General features: G+C 35.8%; 1 protein-coding gene across 2 annotated transcripts; it reads right to left on the bottom strand.

Moving 5' to 3' along the window:
• Window positions 1-935: 935 nt before the first annotated feature.
• On the bottom strand, window positions 936-23,740 carry LOC137394323 (uncharacterized). 2 transcript variants are annotated; one of them, XM_068081042.1, is made up of 9 exons: window positions 23,600-23,740; window positions 22,257-22,575; window positions 20,426-20,553; window positions 7,413-7,511; window positions 5,596-6,082; window positions 4,157-4,244; window positions 3,688-3,722; window positions 1,989-2,073; window positions 936-1,477 (listed from the first exon to the last, which is right to left on the bottom strand). In XM_068081042.1, exons 2-9 carry the CDS (start codon window positions 22,474-22,476, stop codon window positions 1,456-1,458), a joined length of 1,164 nt encoding a protein of 387 aa, XP_067937143.1. In that variant the 5' UTR covers window positions 22,477-22,575; window positions 23,600-23,740; the 3' UTR covers window positions 936-1,455. The 2 variants fall into 2 exon arrangements, with proteins under 2 accessions (XP_067937143.1, XP_067937144.1); XM_068081043.1 differs by having other exon boundaries at window positions 4,172-4,244.
• Window positions 23,741-24,897: the final 1,157 nt, after the last annotated feature.

The following is a 24,897-nucleotide window of genomic DNA, read 5'->3' as shown; positions in this document are numbered from 1 at the left end:
TATAGATGGGTGAAATGTGCACGTTATTTTTTTCGTGAAATGCGCACGACTTTATCGTTCTATTCTCTGTCGCTCGGCGTTTCAATTTCCGGTCTTTAACTTTTATTAATCCAAGCTTTTCAAGCGTCTTGTGGCAATTTTTGTCCAAATTAATCTGTCTATTTGTGTATAATCCGATCAGATGGGTTAGTTTTAGGAATTTGCGGTAACCTTTCAAAGGCTTGGTAGCATATATAAATAGGTTTATATGCGTTTTGTATCATTATTATATTTAAACGACTTTACTGAAAATTAGTTAAATTTGTTGATAGAGTTTTGTTGCAAGGGTTTGGTGATGGCCGTTAACGGATAATTTTTCGGGAGTTGTGTGCACATGTGCATTTATCATAAATCTCCCAATCAATCGCTTCGCTCTTGTTTGGTCGTGGGATAAATGTATCGCCGAGTTTGTCAACAAGATTTGCTGTCATTGTAGGTGATTCTTGGTCATGAGCAGGACGATTAGTTAGGATGATTTCTCAAGCGATCAGCCTATTGCGTTAAAGTTTACTATGTTTTCTGTGGAGTATATATGTCAAACGGTAGTTGGTTATGAGCATGTCTTTAAAGTGAGTGATAGTTGTCAATGTCCCCTCAGAAAAGCTAACAAAGAGCGAGTTTCTCCCATACTGGAAAAGTTACCTAGCATTTCCTGGCCTACTGTTTTTGATCTCAACTGTATAGGTACACATACATATTTGAAGTTTTTTGTCTGCCAGTTTTATGAAAAAGCGGTAGATAACGCATGCATTTCGGCATATTTACATGCAAGGAGAGATAATAACTTTAGATTGCAATGGCGTATACCATCTCGCCAACTTGTGTCAGACATTTGGCCAAGTCATTACCATCAAGTCATTTTTTGTAAGTAATTAACCTATAAATACCAAAGACAATAAAGTATGACTAAATGTATTCAGCTGAAGGCTTGTAGAATATAAATGTATGTCAAAAATTAACACTAAAAGTAGTAAACTATATGGACATAGAAATCATGTTCGTTTCAGTATAAACCAAAATGTTTTTTTAATTCTAAAAATAGCACAGGCTTTCAGAATTTACACAAGGAAAACAATGATTATAGCCAATTCTAAGTTTCCCCAAATAAATGCTAATTGGCATAGCACACCTGCCCATCATGACAAGAGATGACAAATAGACACCTTCTATAAAACAGACAATGTAATCAATAGCATCTAAGTTATCAAAGACTGAATGCGACGAATGCAAAATACACCTAAACTGGGCATGATTGTCCCAACTGTTATACAATAATAAAGAACAACACAAATTATTATAAATATTAGATTAGTAATAAAATATATAAAATAACCAGCTGTGAACTCATTTTTCCATGCAGAAGAATTGCATTACATGCATCAGTTCTCAATTCTCTAGATCTTTGGCTATGAAAGTCTAGACCTTGACCCCAAAATTTCTACAACAAAACAAAGCCAACAAGCATAAACACTCTGAAAACAAAAGGGTCAACAACATGCCAACAGACATGGACTGCAGGTATAGTTGTGTCAACAGACATGGGGTGCAGGTATGGTTGTGTCAACAGACAGTGCAGGTATGGTTGTGTCAACAGACATAGATTGCAGGTATAGTTATGTCAACAGACATAGAGTGCAGGCATTGTTGTGTCAACATACATAGAGCGCAGGTATGGTTGTGTCAACAGACATAGACTGCAGGTATGGGTGTGTCAACAGACATAGACTGTAGGTATGGAGCGTTCCCAAGAAACGGTAGGTGTAAGTACCTACTACAAAGTAATTTATTTGATTGAGTGGCTCAGTGAAAGTAATATAACAAAATTTGTATTAAATATAATAATTGCTACAAGTTTAAAAACCTAATAATTTTAATGCAACATAAAATGATGCTTGCAACTTCTAATCAATGTTGATACTAATTACAATAATTGTATGTTTTTAGCCTACCGTAACTCATCAGCTTTTTCTCTCTGAGACTCCAATTCTTTGTCTTTTCCTTGCATGGAGCTGGCGTTGCAGGTCAACTGAGAGTCTTAACAAACAATAGCGGAAATCATGCAGAGTGACTCGAAATAGTTATTTAATTTAAACAAAAAGTTCCAAAGATGTGAATAGCTTGTATCTGTTACCAATCATGGATGACAGACTTTTCTGTAACGAAATGAAAACTAAGAAGATAGTAGGAATACGACGAAAAGAAGATTTGACCAATCAAGTCGCTTACTGTCAGAAGACCGAATTGACTAGTTGAATATCTCTCCTTATTGTCTCATCACTACATTGAGGCGACGTTATTTTACAACTCAGATTCCCGTATTTGAGTCGATATCAAATGGTATCATTTCTAAAATTTGTGTGATCATCTTTTTGTAACCACAACAATGCCAGATACTCTTTGTTTTAAAAAAAATTTACTGAACATTCATTTTGTCCCACAACTGTAATAACTAGAGGTGGAACGAGACAGGTTTTTTAAGTTCGAGACGAGACTCGAGACACTGTCTTGTAAAAATTCGAGACACGAGACAGCAAAATAATGAGCATTTGGTGATGATTTCACTACACAAGTACTAGCTACTTGGTATATATAAAATTAATAAAACTATTTTTAAATTGAATTTTCACTTGGTGTAAACGATTTAAATACAACATTTTAATAGTGATATGCATGTAGTTTTTGTAAACAAAAGTGACACAAACAGCTCTAAAATACCGAAGTTATATATTCTAAGAATTTGAGCTTGATTGATCATAAATATTATAAACATATTGCTTTGTACATGTATATTTTTACCATCTATTGAATAGTTCTTACTTTTTAATGTAATGAAACCGATAGCCGTCGCTCTACAAAGAAATACCGCAACTAAAAGAACACACGATAACACTTTCATTCTTATCGTTTCATTAATATTAAGTATTGTTTGTGTATTAACTGTAGTATGTGAATTATATTTAAATTGTACTCATGAAATTATATTAATTACTGTATACATGCACATGTATATTCTTATACTGAGCTAACAAAACGTCATTGTTAACCGAACACGACTATGGTCGACACGGCCTTTCGTTCGTTTTTCCGTGTCCGGGCAAGTTTTACCCGCGATTGGTAGTATATACGTAAAAGAGGCCCGAATTTTATGAAGGACAGTTGGTGTTTAAACACGATACGATAAAATACAGACATTTTACCCGCAAAAGTCTTATTTATTAAATTGGATTATCCAAAGAGTAATTAGATACGACCCGGTATCTGTTTTAAGGACACAGAACCGAACTAAAATATAACAGGGTCGTTGTCCGGACTACATGATTAGACTCAGTGGCCAACATAATCAATAGCAACAGGTAGTAACGGACCGGGTATAACTTTAAAGGCAGTTTCCCGCAATCCATTACAATATATGGAGTTGTTGCTACCGCAAGAAGCCATGTTTTAACAACCCTGCGCAGGCGCTTTAGTTCTATTTCCTGTCTCGAGTTTGGCAATAGTTAAGTCGAGACGAGACCGAGACAGGTCGATACTCGAGACGTCTCGTGTCTCGTTCCACCTCTAGTAATAACGTGTTACAGAGCAATGATTTAAAAGGATTTGACGTTTTATTGATAATACCAGAAATGTTGAGTAGACTTACTAACTTACTGTTATGCTGTGTCTCCGCTGAGCTTAGGGCTGATCTGTAAAATATATCAATCTATTTGTAAGAAACTGTTGTTCTAATGATTTCTCAGTCAATCTCAAGCAAAAATTATTTAATTCAAAGAGATTTGCTTGATCAATAATCTTTCTTAGTTGTTTATTTGTTATTTAGACAATAATCTATATATCCTATTCTATGTTCTAATTTGAAATTATTTTGCTTTAGTAAGCTTTATTATTTATTCTTATTACAGTTACTTATAGTAACTGTAATAAGAATAAATTACAACATGCATTACAACATGCCGTGTAAACCCTAGAGAAAGTGTTTTATGATTGTAACAGTGAACATAATAGCTGAGATAACAAGTTCACTGTTTAATATAATAAATCTGCAATTGATCCTAACTCTAATGTTTACCATCTGACAATTATGTCTAAAACAAATAGAGTGAACATCTCTAGAACTTACATAATGCTATAATACCTGCTAGGAATTGCTGCCTCCTGATGTTTTGTTACGGTAGGTAGCTTCCCAGGATTCACTGAAGTCACTGGCCCTGTAAAAATAGTACAAATACATAAAGGTGACAGGATAGACGTCTGTTTTAGTGTAAAGTCTTTTGGTAAATCGAGGCACTACTGGGTCTTATTGTGCATAAGCAATGGTTGATTGTCAGCTTTGTTGCTACTAATATCCAATATTATAAAAAGTATGTTTTATCGTATTTGACCACGCTAGTAAAATGAAATAGAGAGAAAGAGAAACCGGTGTAGAATGCTTGGAAAACCACAAAGCATTTACTGCGAATATATGTCAACAATGTGAATATATGTCAACAATGCTCAGTCATGCAATGTGATGGAAAATGTGATGGATATGTGATGGAAATTTTTGAAAGTTAAAAATTTTGGTGCAAGACCGAGAGAGGACAATTTAGCTATAGGTTTTTTGTTGAAATCAAATGTTAATATTGATAAGATAGTAAACAGTAAAAATTTGAGATGTTTCATCAGTGTTTCTAGTTCAGAATGTTAGAAATTGAATTAGGTAAACCTGATAATGCAATATATAGTACTAGGTATAATAAGTAACATTGAAAAGTTTTCTTTTTCAAGTTTTCTTCAAAATTGTGTAAAATTTAGATAATGTCATGCACTAACTCAAATCAAAAGAAAATTTACCTTTTCATGTTATTTTACAACCCCGCATCAGATTATATAACTGAATAAAATTTAGTATTATCAATAACTGAATTTGAAATTTTGAAGGGGGCAGCTAAACTATGCATGATCAATGATTCGCAAACTTATGTATTGATGACACACTAGTCGCTAGAGGTAGATAAATAGCTACTAGAGTGCTCCACCTCTCTTCTACAAACAAACATTGAACCATTCTAAGCATTTTTGAAAGTTTTGCTTACACAACAAAGCTTGTTTGACACTTGAGAAATATTTCACAATACTTTATACAGCTTTGGCTCGATGTATACCCATAAAAAAGGGTGCAAAGAACAGAAACACAAACTGCACTCCTTCCGCTTATTAAACCTCTACCGACTAGACCTCGACCGACTAGACCTCGACCAACCAGACCTCGACCGGCTAGACCTCGATCGACTAGAACTCAACCGACTAGACCTCTACCAACCACAATCTACCTACTTGAAATACTTCTTTGCTTGTTTAGGTTTTTTGTAGTCGAGTTAAAAGATGGATTTCTCACAAATCTTCAGCAATAATATCAACCTGGCTGCAACTCCTATCGATTACACATAAATCTTTTGTTTATGATAAAAAAAGTTTTTCTGATTTGATCTTCAAAACAACAATCCATATTTCTTAGCTATAATGTCGCTCTATTTAGCGCTATGCTAGAGATTAGAGCAAAATAACATTACTACCAACCCATTTGGATTCTTATCTCTCGTCTGCTTTTTGGTGTTTCCTGTGCATTAGAGGCTAGCTGTAACTCATTCTGTTTAGCTTTCTCATTGATGACTCTTCGCTGAAGGCTGGTTAGTAATTTAGAACTACACCGTGGTGAGACTTTGGATGATGGCTGCTCAGTGACAGAAGTGACAGGTCTGTTAGAAATCATAGATGTTGGTAAGTTATCATTAGTCTTTAAGTCAACCGGAGGTAGAGCCTGAGATTTAGCAGGTTCAGTTGTATTTCTAGATGAGCATGGATTAATCTCTATAGTAGGACTAGCATTTTCATGACTAGATATTTGTAATGGTAAAGCAGTGTCTTTTAGGGAGTTATGGCTGTCATCTGATGACATCATAGATACACTTGAGTCATCACTAGCGTTCCTTTCTTGTTTTAGTTGATTTCTACGATGCTGACGTAGAGCTTGCTGCCTTTCAGTTTTGACTTCGCTTTCTTTCACCTGTCAGCGGCGTAAGAATATATAATAAAACTTGTTATATACGTCAAATTAAAAACCCCGTTTTCTGTAAAATATATCTCAAATAGTAGTTTGTTATAAGCCCCAAGCGTATTTTTAAAACAATTGATGGGTGGGTGTAGGAACAAGTCGTTAGTTTTACATCCTAAAATTTCCTCTCAGGAAAGGTTACTAAGAAAACAAACCCAAATGGCATTTAGTCATTCTATTATGTTTTGTTATGAAGTAACACTTATACCTATACATAACCCCACACCTATACATAACCCTACACCTAAACCTATACATAACCCTACACCTATACATATACATACCCCTACACCTAAACCTATACATAACCCTACACCTATACATATACATAACCCTACACCTATACATATCCCTACACCTATACATATACATACCCCTACACCTAAACCTATACATAACCCTACACCTATACATATACATATCCCTACACCTAAACCTATACATCTCTCTACACCTATACATATCCCTACCCCTACACCTATACATATACATATCCCTACACCTATACATATCCCTACACCTAAACCTATACATCTCTCTACACCTATACATATCCCTACCCCTACACCTATACATATACATATCTCGGCACCTATGAAGATAATTTCACTACAACTAGGCTTATATAGATGACCAAGTCTATGTTCATGAAACAGCCACTAATTCAAGGCTGGTTCACACTGTATCGCCGGTATGTCGATTTTGATCATACAATACTTTGGTGATGGTCCCTAATAATAATGTTCACACTATCGCAAACCCATCCGCGTTTACATCAGCGAATAGTCTGTGGTATAGCTTCTCATTATACAATGTGGTGACGCAAATGATAAAATATTGCTCCCACAGCAGCTGCTATGAAAGAAAATACAGATTGAGCACTTTACAACAGCCAATCATCATCGCCAAAATGGTGCACACTGCATAAGTTGTGGTGGATGCTCGGGGAACTATCAGGAGGTTTTGACAGATGCAAGCATTCTTGACGTATTCGCATTGCCTTCACAAAGCCATCGGACACGGTGTACATAGTTGATGGAAGATTTTGAGAGAGCAACGCTGACATATGATGATATAGTGTGAACCAGCCTCAAAAGAATAAAAACATTATAAATAATGTTTAACAATAGAAGTTAAAATGAAGTAAAACTATAACTTACTGCATCATTCATGGCAGCATACATGGTTCTATTAGTCAAAGAATAAACGATAAGATTATACATGTTCAGAGAGTTGACATTGTTTAGCAATGAAAAAACCCGTTTTAATACTTTGTATTTACCCTTTGTAGCCTAATCTCTCTTTCAAGAACACTTTCACTTCTTTTTACACCTTTTCCTTTGGCTTTCTCCTTTGGAACCGCAAGAAAATTTGAAGCATTCTACAAAATAATAATTTTTAGCAAAAAATTTATACAATCACTTTGTAAGCCACCTACTACTTGAGGCAAGCTTATAACTAATCCAGGTTACTGCACTCAGGTAGCAACCCTGTTTATTACATAACAGTCAAGTCTTTGCTCTCTACTGTTTAATTTGTAAGTAAAATATTAAACCTATTTACAGCTGTGAAGAGTGGCATTTCAAAGTCGAAAACATTGCAACTTGTTTAGAACTCAGATCCACATGTTGAAGGTATGAGCAATTACTGGTAACATGTGAGCGATTACTGATAACAAGTAATTGCTAGTATTATTTTTAACTCAAGTCGTTTAAGCAAATTGCTTATTTGAGTAAGTTGATTACCTATTTTTAAGTTGTTTATGGTGTTAACACATGGTGTTAACACCATGTGTTAACCCCATGCGCTAGCACATAGCGTTAACAATACTCTTTGCACTTTGTGGCATTTATTATGGCTTCAAATTAATCGATTTGTAACGCTTCACCTTCCAGACTTAAGAGCAGCATTACTTAAACTTAAATCACTCTTCTGTATGATCACTCAGTCTGTTTCTGTAGCTATCTACCATCCCTCTTCTGTATGGTCACTCAGTCTATGTTTCTGTAGCGATCTACCATCACTCTTCTGTATGATCACTCAGTCTGTTTCTGTAGCTATCTACCATCCCTCTTCTGTATGGTCACTCAGTCTATGTTTCTGTAGCGATCTACCATCACTCTTCTGTATGGTCACTCAGTCTATGTTTCTGTAGCTATCTACCATCACTCTTCTGTATGGTCACTCAGTCTATGTTTCTGTAGCTATCTACCAACCTTTAAAAACTTGGCTTACTGTTTTGAAAGCAAATATGGTCGACCTAACAAGATAACATTGACAATTAAAATATTTTGGTCTTGTTTCTGTTTGTGTTAATTATTAAAATTTGCCCACCTTGTTGAATTGTATTCCAATCGTAATTATGCATTTCTCACAGTGTTATGTAAAGTTTAAACATGACAGATGTACAAAACCAACTATGTCTTATGAATGCAAGTTCACAGATGTTGAACAACTGTCCCCTACATGTTTGTGAACCACTTGAGAATACACCCATTTAGCAAATTTACGACTTTGAGCATCATCGAGGGACCAGATCAATGAATGCGCTGTATCGGGTATAAAAAAATCTCAAAGGATTTGGCACTTCTTTTGAGGAGATAACATGTATTTAAATGAGCCTGCTCTAAGGAATGCAGCTGGGAGTAGTGGTTTGAGTCAAGATGACAGACACAAAACAATCAAAGCTTAGAAGAACTTCGTACACTATTATCTGTTTTCTCTTTTTAGGTACTACTAGCTGAATTCTTGATGTTCCACGGGTAATAAAATAATTACCCAATGAATTTGGGTAACTTAAGCTAATAACGTAAGCTAGTCTAAATCATTACTATAATGAGAGCCGGGTCTGAAGCCAGCTAAACAATCGTTACGTGCGTAATGATCTCTCATGCAATTAAGATTTTTAAGCGGGCTAGTAATAACCAATGATATTTTAAAGAGTTTTAAGCATGTGTATCATAACCGATGTAAGGAGTATTACCACAAGTATTCCAATGTATAGCAATGTAGCCGCTTGGTCTAGTTGTTTAGCACACCTGCCTGCAGCTCTAGAGGTTCCGAGTTCAAATCTTGTGCGAAGCGCATTTTTTATTCCTAAAACTTTACCGTTATAATAGATACATCAACAACAGACCAACAGACAAACACTGAGATATATATATATATATTATATTATCCCACGAACAAACGAGCGGAGCGAATGTTTGAGTTTTTATGATAAATGCATGTGCACACAACTTACGAAAATTATTCATCAACAACGTCGAAACCCTTGCATCGAAATCTCATCAACAAATTTAACCATTTTTTTGTAGATTCGTTAAAGTATAATAACGATGCAAAACACATACAAATCTATTTAAACATGTTACCAAGTCTTTGAAAGGTTACTGCAAAATCTTAAAACTAACCCATCTGATCGGATTATACATAAATAGATAGATTAATTTAGCCGAAAATCGTTGTTAAAACTGGGCAAGCCTTACTTTTATCCCCATTAAGACCGGCAAACGCAACGCCGAGCGACCGAAAAGAGAACAATTAAGTTGTGCGCATTTCACGAAAAAATAACGTGCACATTTTACCAGTCTATAGCATTGTCGAATTGGCGATGGTTTCTGTAATTAACGTAGAAGTACAGAAATCGTTTCTTTTTTGCCGATTTCAAAGTAACTGACATTTTAGAAACTTTTGAGTACTTTGGTATTCTAACTGATGTCCAAAGCAGTGAAAGTAAAGGAAATGACAATGATATTTTTTTAACGATTCTTATGAGATTATTACAATATTTAATTAAAAGTTTGGATATTCTTTTTGATACTTCTTGATATTGTTAGCTATGGCATTTTGAAATGTAAACAAAATTGTGCATTGGTTTTCTATTATTACTATATTAATAATATTGGTTATTCTAATAATATCAGTGCATTTTACTTCTAATATTGGCCAATATTGCATTTCTCCTATTGCAGGGAGAGAGATATAAACATATAATCTTTTTATTTCATTATTGCTGTTTGCCATGACCAAACACTTTTTTAAATAGGTTTTTAAAAATCTATATAAATGTCACAACTTCTTGATATTGTTAGCTATGACGTTTTGAAATGTAAACAAAATTGTGCATTGGTTTTATATTATTACTATATTAATAATATTGGTTATTCTAATAATATCAGTGCATTTTACTTCTAATATTGGCCACTATTGCATTTCTCCTATTGCAGGGGGAGAAATATAAACATATAATCTTTCCCTTTCATTATTGCTGTTTGTTGTATATAATAACACCCACACCCAGTACATTACAGCTACCATTGCAGTTATCCTATAGCACTGCAGTGCCATTTGACTGCTAATATTGCATTTCTCAACCATCAGTACCCTTTATTTTTTCCAATATCACTTTGGTCGTGGGCTGTATGACGGTGGAATTTCTCATATAGTATATATTATATATATGTATATATATATATATTAGCTGTACTACCCAGCGTGCCAGCATAATAAAAAAAATTTTTGACAAAAAAGTGTTTTTATTTAACATATACAACATTTACCCTTATAACTTTTCAACTTCATATCACGAAAAAATGTTTTGTGCAGTTTAAATAAATTAAGAAACAAAATAAAACAAACATAAGCGTTTAAATGTAAATGTAAAGTAATTAGCAAGTAATAGTTAAATTAAATCGGTTTTTTACAGTTACAATAAAAGCTGATTTGGTAATGATACAATTAATAACAACTGAGAAAACCAAATAAAAACTCTGAACATCTTGAATTAATGATAACAATTATTGCATGGAAGTGTGTGTATAAAAAAGATTACTGTTCCAGAAGAAGCTATTCGTCAAAACTTTGAATATGGCGATACTGGTACCTTTTGACACCGGTACAAATATAAAAATGAGATATCGTACTGTCTTTTCTGACCAAATGGTGAGAGAATGTAGAGGCCATTCTTATTTAAAATAATACTATTGTTCTCTTGAAAAGCATAAACCTTCACCACAATTTAGCAATTGAACCTTACGAAAAATCGGAAACAGAAGTTCATAAAAACGCGAAAAAGCATCGCGTTTCATAGAGTTAATAGAGTTTCAATGAATAAGTCATTTTGGAAGTGAAAACCAAAAGAGTGTATACGTCATGTAGTAAGAGTGGTGAATCGTAAGAGCTCTCGAGGTCTCGTGGTTAGTTGGATTGCAAAACAGCGGTTGCAATATTTGTGAGTTCAAGTCTAGCATAATGTGAATTTTAATTTCAAAATTTTAATAGCTATAGCTGGACATACCAGAAGACAGACAACAAACCACAAACTTTGAGAAATATCTACATGTATATCGATAGATAGTGTCTAACTGCTCAAAGTACAGTTATGCTACCTGAAAATTACAAAGATTTATATTACAGTGGTGTGCATAAACTTGGAATCACATTGTTTTGTTCACTCTATATCGAATGGATCTTCCATTTGCTTTCTATTTTCCCGCCAATTATGATGCCATGCCAGATATTATATATCAATCTGATCAGCAGAAGATGCGCTTTCAAACAATGCATTGATTGATTTAACACAATCATTTCTGAGTGATTTATATTAATCCTATTAAACAGATTAGCAATTTTATCTGGTCTTGTACGTAATCTGGTTATAACAGGTTAGCACAAACCTTCCCAGCTGAGAAAGTTTACTGCTTGTCAAATTTCAAAGAAAGTGAAATATCCTAAACCCCATCATGATGGCATTTCAGTTATGCAATTTGCTGACTGTTGCATATTTAAAGCAGGACACTTGAAGTCTTATTCATTCTCAGTTTAACTTTGAACTCAGTTTGACTTTGAACTTTACCATGCTTAAAGTGTTATCTACAGAGAGAAGAGCCATCATTCTGCACCTTCACAAACAGCAAAAGACCCAAAGACAGATAGCTGCGGAAGTTGGTTGTTCTCAGAAGGCAGTCTACACAGCAATCAAGACTTGGACCTCCAATGGCAGTCTTAAACCCACCTACTCTGCTGGACGACCCAAGAAGACGACTATCCGTGAAGATCGGTACCTGGTACGAAGATCCCTCGCTGACAGACATCTGAACAGTACTCAGCTTTGTAAGGAGATCAAGGACAACAGAGATATTGAGATTCACCCCAGTACAGTGCGAAGAAGACTGCTTGAAAATGGTTTGAAAGGCTGCAAGGCAAGGCGCAAGCCCTTAGTTTCTGAGAAACAGCGAAAGCGTCGTCTAGAGTGGGCTAAAGATAAACGGTTCTGGACAACAGCCCAATGGCAAAGGGTCTTGTTCAGTGATGAGTCAACATTTACCATCCAAAACCACTCTGGAAATTGTTATGTGAGGAGACGACCTGGAGAGGAGTACAGCCTGGCTTGTACGCTACCAACCATCAAGCACCCTACTGGAGTCGTGGTATGGGGTTGCATGACAGCTTTTGGTGTGGGAAGACTCTCCATTTGTGAAGGCATGATGAATGGAGACAAATACATCAAGACCATGGAAGATGTCATGCTTCCAAGTGCTCGGAGCCTGTTCCCCAGCAACGACCAACCCTGGTACTACCAGGATGACAATGCACCCTGCCACCGTGCCAAGAGCGTCAAGGAGTGGATGACCAGAAGTAATGTGAGGGTAATAGACTGGCCAGCACAAAGCCCTGACCTGAATCCCATTGAAAATCTTTGGCAGCGTATTGGTGTGATAGTCAGCAAAGATAAACCAAAGACAAAACGGGAGCTCATAGAGAAGATTATTCATGCTTGGCATCACATCATCACTCCTGAAGAGCTCAGAAAGTTGGTAAACAGCATGCCTCGACGGTGTCAGATGGTGATCAAGAACAAGGGCTGGCCAATAAAATACTAATGCTCAGCTCAAGACACCTTACCAGTCCTTCTGAAGACCAACAATAACCCAACGGCCCTTTTCAGGGCCACCAATTTGTATAAAAGAGTTTGTTTGTATCCTATTTTATCAATTTTCGCTAACAACATTCATAGCCTGCAATAAGTCTGCCTTTCGGTAGATCCACCCCCAGCGATAAAAATCTGAGAATATTTTTGAATATTTGGCAGCAGCTTGTTCTTCAGAATTTTCCCTTTCAAATGATATATATATTGATAGGGTTGAGGCACTTAACTCCAAAGAATTTCTTAGACAACAGCATATAAACATACATATTTGAATATTTAACTGGTGATTCCAAGTTTATGCACACCACTGTATATAGCATTATTATATGTGTACACATGTTACACATATAACATTGTTGTATGTGTAGCCACAATAATTTGGTGATAAGGCAATTTACATAGTCAGTAGGCTTTTTGGCTCTTGCTAATTAACTAAATAAGCTACCATGTAATAATATTAACCAATCAGGAAAGAGAATGCAATTATGACTATGGAATTATTTTGATTTACTAGTGTAAAATTCACATTCGATGTAGTTATTGCATGAGTGTCTACTTCTAATGGAATGTGATTTATCAGAGCACATTCTTCGCTCAATCATCAATAAGCTTCAGCCATCTATGACCTTGGCAATGTGGTTAGTTGATTGGTGGTTAGTCAGCCAATCGGCAATAAAAATTCGTGAACAATTGTTATATAGATGACATTGTTTAAACAACCAAGGCTTTTAACACTTCTATGGAAATTCTATCATCCCGATAAAATGCTTTAAAACGTGGCTTTCTTCAGCAGTGATTGATTGTCATTGTAATTCTATCAAACGATATATAGAAGACCAAAGAAAGCCCATGTTCTACCATTTAATAGTCATAGTTCTTTGTGATTAATTTGTGTCATACCACATGTGGTTAGGTAAATTAATTTTAAATTATATTCAATTGGAATTTATTTGAATAAAACCCAGTTTATATATAGAGTAGCTGTAACTAATAACTATGAACAGTTTACATATACAGTAACTGTAACTAATAACTATGAACAGTTTACATATGCAGTAACTGTAACTATTTAAATAACTATGAACAGTTTACATATACAGTAACTGTAACTAATAACTATGAACAGTTTACATATACAGTAACTGTAACTAATAACTATGAACAGTTTACATATACAGTAACTGTAACTAATAACTATGAACAGTTTACATATACAGTAACTGTAACTATTCAAATAACTATGAACAGTTTACAGATCTGGATGACACTGGTTAAGGAAAGTAAAAAGTGATTAATTGAAGTAAAACCTTTAAAGATGTGAATGTGTCAAATTCTAGTTGATTTTAACAGAAAGTATGGATTTATTCCTATCAGTTGAAATGTTGTTTGTTGTTTTAGGCCAGGGGTGCTCAACCTTTTCATAGTGAGGGCCAATATGAAAAACTATCTGTAAGCAGGGGACCGAGATTACATCTACATAAGTTAGGTCAAAGTTGCTATACTCCTTGTTTGCACAAAGAGTTCCGTGAACTGATTAATTAAGATTTACAGTGCTATTTACAGTAAACTTTATTTAGGCTAGTAAAATAAATTGTACAACTAAAGTAAATGAGATATACATGTACAGGTACATAAATTGAACATTTCATGGACAGTTACAAACACTAAAACATGTAATTAGATATTTCAGTGTGATACTTGGCTTTGCTTTTCTCTGACTATTCTATCAATGTCAGGCTGGGTAGCTGAGGAAGCCAGTCTTAGTTGCTGGGTCAAGTGTTCATCAGTGATAGTTGTCCTGTATTTATTTTTGGTATGCTTCATACGGCTGAAGAACTGCTCGCATAGATAAATTGAGCCAAACAAACTGCCCATGAGTAAAGCATGTTTGTATAGGCCTGGAAATCTTTGTTTTGAAAGAAAATCACGGTAAAATTCTACAAGTTCATGGCTGTTGTGATGCTGGCTCAGCCTTTTATCAGCTTGAATATCAATCAGTTCCATTTGTAGAGAAGCAGGTGCTTCTTCTGCGTCGACTGAGAATGGGTCTTCAAAGATGTTGATATGCATGCAAGTGCCATCAAATTGAGCAAACCTTCTGCCAAATTCAGCAGCAAGGCCAGTCAGGAGCTTTGCATATGGCTCTGCACTGACATGATTTTCAACACTCTGTTGTCGCTTCAGCAGGCTCTTAAAATGTGTGCAGTTTCCATTTTGAAGTTGACCGGCCCACAGATTTAATTTACACCGGAAAGCTGTTATATGGCTCCACAGAGATGATACATGCTGCTGCTTTCCCTGTAGTTTGCGGTTGAGATCCGCCATATGCTCAGTAATGTCTGCCAGGAAAGCAAGATCATTTATCTATGCCACATTTCTGAATTCTTCATGGTTACGTCCTTTGCCTCTCATGAAAGTATCGATGGGATCTAAAAGACTGAGAAACCGACGAAGTGTTTTTGCACTACTGAGCCATCTCACTTTCCAATAATATGTCACGTCTTGAAATTCTGCTTCAATCTCCTTCAACATCTTTTTGAACTGGCGGCGGCTCAAAGCTCGAGCCCTTATGTAGTTTACTGTGGATACAACCAATTCCATGACATGTCCCATCTTAAGGTGCTGTGCTCCTAAATTTTCCTGGTGAATGATGCAGTGGTACACGATAGGAGGGACATTCCACACTCTGGACTTCAATAGCAAGCCAATTAAGCCTGTATGTTCTCCAGTCATTGCCGCGCACCATCAGTGCATATCCCTGATAACTTCTCAAGTGGTAGATTGAAATCTTTAAGTTCTTTGAGCAGGTTGTCGAATATGTCTTGACCAGTTGTGGTGCCGTGAAGGCTGCTCATTGTGAGAAAATCCTCTGTGATGCTGAACTGATCATCAACACCTCTGACCATGATGGCAAGTTGTGCTGTCTGAATTATCTGTACTCTCATCAAGCGCAATGCTAAAGTAGATAAAATTGCTTGCAACCTCTTTGAGTTTGCGCTCAATGTCCTTACTCAATGTTTCAATCCTTCTAATTACTGTGTGTCTTGATAAAGAGATGCTCTCCAGTGCTTCTTTCTTGTCGGGGCAAAACTCTTCCACAAATGCTGTCAGTACCTACAATACAATAGTCAATAACAATACTTTCATGTGCTGTTGAATATGCTAATAAAATTTAAATAAAACATAAAATGCATGCAAATATAATAAACATATAAATGGTACCCAAACAAGAACTGGTAATATTCAGCATATTGATGAAATAGAGATAAACTTACCTCTTTTGCCAACTCTCCATGTTGAAATGGCAACTGCCTCTGGCCAATTTTGTTAGCTATCACCAAACTACACTTTGTAGCCTTTTCACTGATTTCAGTGTAGCGGGTGAACAAGTGCTGCTGTGATGCGAGATTTTTTGACAGTGTTGCATACTTCTCTGCTCTCTCTCGGCCACTGTGCTGGTCATACTGTTGTGCATGGCGAGTAGTATAATGCCGTCGAATATTATATTCTTTGAGAACTGCTATAATTTGGTTGCAAATTACGCAGACAGCCTGATTTACAGAGTGGTGTTTCACAAAATAGCTTAATTTCCAATCGTTATTAAATTCTCTGCCCTCTTTGTCTATCTTCCTTTTACTTGCCATGCTTGTGTTTAAATGAATGAACTGATTTATAAACCAACAGTTAGCAGGTCAGTTAGGGAAATTCCCTAAAAACTGGGGATTTTACCCACATGTGCAGTAATATCAAACAGGAAAAAAAAGTGATCCAAGGGAAGGGGATTTCCAAGAGTCATAGCATAGATGTTAACATGGTCAGAAAGTGTGGTTACAATTGGCCTACATTTCTGCTAAGTTAGGGCCTGAACTTGGGCAGAAAATTCAGTATAAAAATTTTAAATTGGTAAAGTCTCTGGGGGGCCGCATAAAATCAGGCTGAGGGCCGCATCCGGCCCCAGGGCCGCCTGTTGAGCGCCCCTGTTTTAGGCAATCCCATTGTCAAGATATTTGAAGATTAAAATCGACAAAAGTTGATCGCGATAGAAATGCTAAAAAAAAGATGTGCCCAGACTTGCCCAAAATTATGTACAAAGTGAAGCATCCTGTCTCTATCTCTCCTATTCACATTGGCTATTGCGATAAAAGTCTAGTCCTACGCGGGTCTATTGGCATATATTTTATTACGTATTCAGTCATGGCTGCTAGGATAAAATTTTAAATCTAGCTACAGATACATTATTATAAATGTCTCAAATAAAGGAAATTAGAAATTTTTTAAAATCTGTCATCTTAGTTTCTTCATCTTCATGAGAGCAGTGGATGAACTTGTCATGTCCTGGAAGCTCCTATAAATATTAGCGACATGGTATCTGATGGTGAGTACCATCTCAACCGATAGCTCAGCATCGCCTTTACATACGCGGAATACGCATGGTTCTTTATTTCCTCTATCTAAGGGAGCAACTCTTTTTTACCTTTGCGCACCATGCTCTAGTCAGATTTTTGGCCAGATTCTTGGTCCAATGCCAGACATCCTATCAAAAAATTACAAATAAATACCACTAAAGTTAATACGTTTGAATTGCTTCTAAGCCGTTGCCTACAGTGTTACCACCACCACCACAAACACCATCACTATTACCGCTATCTACCACCATCACCAACACACACTAACACTCCACATAGTTGAGTAGTTATACCTGATTGTAAGTATAGGCTAATCACTTCAAGCGATCTGTAAAGCCTATATTAGTAATGATAGCATGAATATAGAAATAGTAATGCAATCCAAATTTTATGATTATATTAGTCATGTATTTTGTGAACAATTAAGGCATTTCTGACAATCCAGACCGCAAAGAAAATTTAAATTCCCTGACTAACTTTTACTCAGTTAGCCAAGTTAAGTCAAGTGAATCAGGTTAAAATCAAACGTAGCCCGAGTCTCATTGTCACCGAGTAATATTAAATCATTGCTTTGTACTCTTGTACAGTACTAAATATTTCTAATTATTATATTTATTAATTTATATTATAAAACTACTATATTGGTTATTAATATTTATTTAAAATTATTTATAAATTACTTACAGTTGAGGTTTTCCTGTTCGATGATGAACCCTTGCTGTATGGTACAACACCATTAGGAAATGGAACTTCTCCCTTTTTCACCCTTAATCTTGTGGTTGTCCCAAATTTTTCAGAATAAAGCTGGCTCTCATGGAAGTGCCTAATGCTCACAACCGCACTAGCAGGTAGTCTGCGAAAAGTTAAATCGGCACGCTTTGCCTTAGACAGCCACAATTTTACTAAATTTGGCGACTGAGACACAGGAACTTTAAAAGAAGTTATGCCACGACTTCTAGTGTCAGATTCGCAGTTAGCAAAGAGACAAATACGCATTGTAACTAACTGATTGTGGCTAAACAAAAAAATTCAAATGCGTTAGACGTTATCTCACTAAGGAATAAATTACTGGAAACTGCTGAATTAAGACTCAGTGATGGTCCAAGGTGAATGCACCAAAATATATTTTCAACTTTGAACTTGCTAAACTATTAAAAATATCTGCTAAACTTTTGTTTTCCCGTTCAATTAACGTTGTATGATGCATTACCAATCATATAAAACAATCTTAAAATTACGTGTTTACTTTCACTTTAATATCTGGTCCGTTGGAATTGAGCTATGCAAAAGTACCTGTCAATACAGCTCCGATTACACTTCATAAATCAAGCTATCAAACAAGATTTTAGCACAGGTGGCAACGAGGCTATGATGTATTCAATATGTTCTGAAAGTCATAGTTTGCATCATCTTCAACATTATTATTTTATTATATAATCTTTATAGACCAAAAAATTTGCATTTCAGCAAAGTTTTTATTAAATACATTCATCCAAGTTGTGGTCACTCACATGGTTTCAGCTCATATAATGAGACAAATTAATCTACTGCAGCAAACTCAAACAAAACATATTATGGTTTGTGCAGCACGCATTCATGTCTCTCTATTCTGTGTATGGTAGTTTACATACTGCCACAACTGCTCCAATGGTGGTGCCACATACAAATCCTGTGATCAATAAAACAAATGTGATAAATATATGTCATTTATAGATATGTCGTTCTAACGCGTATCTACTGAAAGCTTTCAATTTGAGAGGTAAATTGAGAGTGTAAAGTTACAAAATGAACAAATTTTTAACAAAAGCATGAGCACCCCAAGCCAACAATTAGAAGCTTCGTTTCTGGGAGTCACTTTTTACAAGTGAGAAGTGAACATAAATTCTCATCATAATTCTAATTTACTAGCAAAAATTACCAAAAAAATTTGAAGCAAGTATTATAGCAGGTGAAACGATAAAAAAGTTATGAAACAATGATTGGTGATAGGAAAAATTATAATTTTATTAATTAGTAAATGTATTCATGAGTAGTAAAATTATTACCTTTAGTATGGTATATTTATATAGGCCACTCAAAGTTAAAGGTAAATTTACCTCCATTCTTCTATCTTCCTCTGCAACATAACGCTGCTGATGCCTGTCAGCTCTAACCATAAGCTATCTGCCTTATGTCAGTAAATCATGATGTCATGCGGATTTAGTAATGGAGTAAAATCCCTAATGATGAGAATCTTCGAGATCACAGACGCCGCCGTTTTAGGAGCGATAACATTTACTATGTTGACCTATATAAAAATTTTGTGTTGATGATTGGCTAAAGAAGAGATCTTATATTTATGGCTTGTGGACTCTTTTCATATGTATCAGTATATACGTCACGAATAAAGCACCCGCTCGAATCTGAGTGTTTCAAAAAATGATTTCATTCAAACGCTTATATCTCTGGACAGGGTTAGTCTACAAAGACAAAAGTAACATTAAATTGTAGCTGATGTTTTATCCTTTTATCGGTCTTAATTTCATTTGATAGACTTTTTTGACGCAATCACATCTTTAGCAGAGATAAAACTAATAAAACAATCATTCGTTTAGCTAGCAGATGTATTGTTAGCTAACACTAGTGACTTGATGTAAGATTAGAAAGAGAGACAAAAACGGTAACATTAGGAGCTACCTAGCATTGCTAGACCGACCAATAGGAGCTACTTAGCACGGCTAGACCGACCAATAGGAGCTACTTAGCATGGCTAGACCGACCAATAGGAGCTACTTAGCACGGCTAGACCGACCAATAGGAGCTACCTAGCATGACTAGACCGATCAATAGGTGATGTCTTTGAGTACAAAGCCAGTTCATTGCTCATAAAAGACATTTCAGGACTGTATGCATTTGGTAATATATGCTTATTAGCTTGTCTACCATCTTATCTCTTCAGATAACTATACCGCTACCTACATTAACTGGCTGCCAGGAAGCATCGGGAGACTGTGTTACCGACAGCAGTTCTTGTTCTGCTGCCTTGTTCACGCTGCCATTCACTTTAGATAGTTTTATGTCAGTAACTTTAACCTCTGACATGTGGTCTACAATTGAGAAGAGTCAATGACTGTAAATAAGTGTATGTGGCTTGGCCGTTATATACATGTATATTTCAGTGAAGTTATTTAATACAAAGGTTTTTAACCAAAATAATAGCTGCTGTCGAAAAGCAATTTCAATTATCAAACAACTGGAAAATCTGATCGGTTAGTTTTCCATAATTGGTTAATTAGTACTATGATTGGGTAGTTTAACATATATTGCAAACTCATAAGAAATTCTGATGCAATTATAAGATGTATCCCTTGTTAGTAAGTTTTGTGAACAGTGAACTTATGTGAACAGGTCAACTATTGAACTATATTTACGCCAGGTAACTTTTGCAAACCTGTTTCTGTTAAAATTTGCTGGGGATGCTAAGTAATTGAAGCTAGCAAAATTCACCCCAAGTGCTTTATAAAAAGATGCATTAAAATGTGTGAAGAGTGCACTTTGGGTGTAAGGAGATAGACATGTACACATCGAGTGTTAGGAGATAGATATGTACACATTGAGTGTAAGGAGATAGACATGTACACATTGAGTATAAGGAGATAGACATGTACACATCGAGTGTTAGGAGATAGATATGTACACATTGAGTGTAAGGAGATAGACATGTACACATCGAGTGTTAGGAGATAGATATGTACACATTGAGTGTAAGGAGATAGACATGTACACATCGAGTGTTAGGAGATAGACATGTACACATTGAGCGTAAGGAGATAGACATGTACACATTGAGTGTAAGGAGATATACGTGTACACATTGAGTGTAAGGAGATAAGCATGTACACATTGAGTGTTAGGAGATACGCATGTACACATTGAGTGTTACGAGATAGACATGTACACATTGAGTGTTAGGAGATACGCATGTACACATTGAGTGTTAGGCAATAGACATGTACACATTGAGTGTTAGGCGATAGACATGTACACATTGAGTGTAAGGAGATACGCATGTACACATTGACTGTTAGGAGATACGCATGTACACATCGAGTGTTAGGAGATACGCATGTACACATTGAGTATCAAGAGATAGACATGTACACATTGAGTGTTAGGAGATAGACATGTACACATCCAGTGTTAGGAGATAGACATGTACACATTGAGTCTCAGGAGATATGCATGTATACATCGAGTATCAAGAGATATACATGTACACATTGAGTGTCAGAAGATACACATGTATGCTGCTACAAAACCATACGTAGTTCCAACTCTTTGGAACATCATACTGAATTGTAGCTACAAATGCCTTTGGAACATCATACTGAATTGTAGCTACAAATGCCTTTGGAACATCATACTTGATGCCTTTGAGCTTTCTATATCTTAAAAAGGGCAAAATCGATTTGTAAAAAACCTAACAATGCTTGAGCCACATTTGCTAGCAATTTAGATCGCGTTATTTTCTCAAACAATTTTCTTTTTACATTTGGTAACATAAGTCAGCTATGAAACAACGACTAGTACAGGGATGACTCAGAGCCTGCCCTTTACGCATGAGATGTGCCACCTCCTTACACTATGAATGAGCTAGTGTCCAGGTATGTTTCTTCCTAGGAATGTCCTACTGCCCACAATTTAAACATGCATGATGAACATGTATGACAAAAGAGCTTTTAAAGCATCCAGACTCACTATAATAAAGTTTGTCAAATGTTCAATTTATCAGTTGAATGTGTAGCAATACCTTTCTTTGCCTCGGTCGGTTGCTCTCGGCTCTCGGCTAGAAAATTATTAGCCGCAAAGGATCCTTCCAATATAATACATAATCGTCGAGGTAGAGCTCCCCGCCCGCATAAACAGTTTAACTTTTTAAAATTCAGTTCAATTCCTGTGTCTGTAAACTCGATAGCATCGGAAATCCAATCTGGTTCAGTACTAAAGTTGTATTCGATGACATCTTCCATGGCCTTGACTCATCAACCCTTAATACAGTTCGGACAGTATTCCTTGAGATTTAAGCGCCTCTCTCGTTGTCTTTATAAGTACTTGTGGTTTTATTTGAGCTAAAACAAAGCAAAAACACATAAAGTGACTGCATGAATAAATGAAAACTGAGATGTCTAATCCCATCAATAACTAAAAGTGAATATAATAGATATCAGAGATCAATGTGTCAACTAAACACAATGAACGTATTTGTTATTCTAAGATTGAGGGGTGCTTTGACTACCTTTATAGAAAAAACAGTTAACTTTGTTCGACCCCCTTCGGTCGAAACAGCAAATATAGAAACTTGACAAACAATTACAAAATAATTACATTCTGTATACATGCCACTACTTTTATAATGAGTTTCTTACTCGTGAGCTTATAGAGTGAGTTCAACTTTCGCTCTTGGGATATGGAGAGGTTAGCTTATATAATTACCAAGGTTAGAAGGGTATGCAGCAAACTTCAGTCTGACAGTTCAAAAAAAGGTTTTTCGACAAAAGATTTGTCAGTAGCCTTAGTAAAGTAAAGCGGATAAAATGTTTCTAACTGTACAAGTTACTCATAATTTCTTCTTTGAAATTTCCTGATGCTAAGCAGTGCCGACTTTTTGACAGTCACGCTGATTTTTGTAACATCACTAAGACAAAGAAATCATTTGGGAATATTTCAAAGCATAGTGAGGTCTTCATAAAACGTAAAAAAACACTAAAAAGAAACAGCTATCAACAACGTTTGAGTTTTAAACTAATTGGTGACCTTCGCAACTCTGAAATCAGTTTTTGTATGAGATAATTAAGCGGACGGCGAGCTAACAAATACAGTGTAGGCAACAGTTGGTCAGCAAATAAATGATTAGTATTTGACAGCAGTATTTAAACCCTCATGTCTTCAGTTACCATGAAAACAAACTTAACAAATATTACTAGCTTTTTAGAACACCGAAACATTAGTCTGAAGTTAGCCAAACACGGAGTAAACTTTTGGGAATAATTGCCCGAAATCCTGAATCGTGACAAATGTCATGTCGCGAAGATTTTAAAATGACTCGGAAGCCGTTTGCTATTTACAAAGAGTGCTGTAGTATTGTAGTCTTACCTTATAGTTAGTACAATCTATGTGAAGATAGAGAGTACAAGAGAGAAAAGTTGCATCCACCCCAATACTGCAATGACTTGTAACAGTAGTGCTTACACTGTATGAGGCGTCGCAATGTGATGCATACATGGCACAACGCGGGCAATATAGCGACTGATGATGAATTGAATGGCTTTCTGAGCTAATCTATAGCAAACAATGGCCAGTTTCAAAGGACACCTTATGTAAACATGACCGATGAGCAAATGGCATAAATATTACACATTGTAACAAAAGCAGAAGTATGAAGCAAGATAATGGAGTCAACGGACTCCTCATTTATTTATTTAAAACTAGCAACTGGTTGTAAACAACACATTCCTACTGTTAAGAATAGCGAGTCATTCTGTAATATAAACAATATGGCAGTTTGACCTTTCTCATATGAATGACTTTTTATATTGATTTTGCAGTCAGCAGTGCAAAATGGAACCTTTGAGCCTGCTCAGTTTAATATGATACTATTAATCCGTGATATTGTGTTTACTTCTCAGGCCTGTCTGGTTCAAGTGGTGAACTTGGCTGATGATACAGTTAAAGAGAGATTTCTTTTATCCGTGTTCAGTTTTAAAACTGTTTTTTTTGTCAAATGTGGCCAGTAAAGCTGTTATTTATGTTGCATGAAACTAAAGATTTTCCACCTATAGCTTTTCTGACATTTTAATTTTTGCACTTAGTAAATTTTTTATAAATTTTGCTTCGAGATCGCTTGCAAAACCAAAAGATGGTAAAATGAATTCTAAACTTTATAACTTTAACATGTATTTCATGTCGACAGTTTATCTCCTTTTTAAAAGGATTTTAGCAAGTCTGTTTAGATGGCTAATATAAATGTTCAATTTAAATAAAACAAATAAATTATTTATAATAATACAAATGCAATCTTGGTTAGAATGGCTAGGGTCTATCGGATATGAATGTTGAAGATAGCCAAATTGCAATCTCCTAATTTCTGGTAGGATTCAGGTTGTAGAAGCTTTCCATCAGCTGAGGTTGCTACTAACGTTCCATAACTATTAGCTACTCAAAACAACTGAATACCTTTCTTAAAATTCAGCAATTACGGTGTCTACAGGCAAGAAATGATGCGGGTAATGACCTCTGCACGACCTCTGCATACCGGACTAATTATAAAGCAATATAAACTTGAGAAACTTTTGCGGCTTTGAAATTTCAATCAGCCACTTGAAAATCTGACAGGCCATCAGTTGTTGTAGATCAATGGTTATCCAAAAGCCTGCAGGGCATCAGCTGTTGTA

This window comes from Watersipora subatra, chromosome 4 (genome assembly GCF_963576615.1).
Source record: "Watersipora subatra chromosome 4, tzWatSuba1.1, whole genome shotgun sequence".
Taxonomy (NCBI): domain Eukaryota; kingdom Metazoa; phylum Bryozoa; class Gymnolaemata; order Cheilostomatida; family Watersiporidae; genus Watersipora; species Watersipora subatra.
The sequence above is the reverse complement of the archived record's forward strand: the minus strand, read 5'-3'. Positions and strand labels throughout refer to the sequence as shown.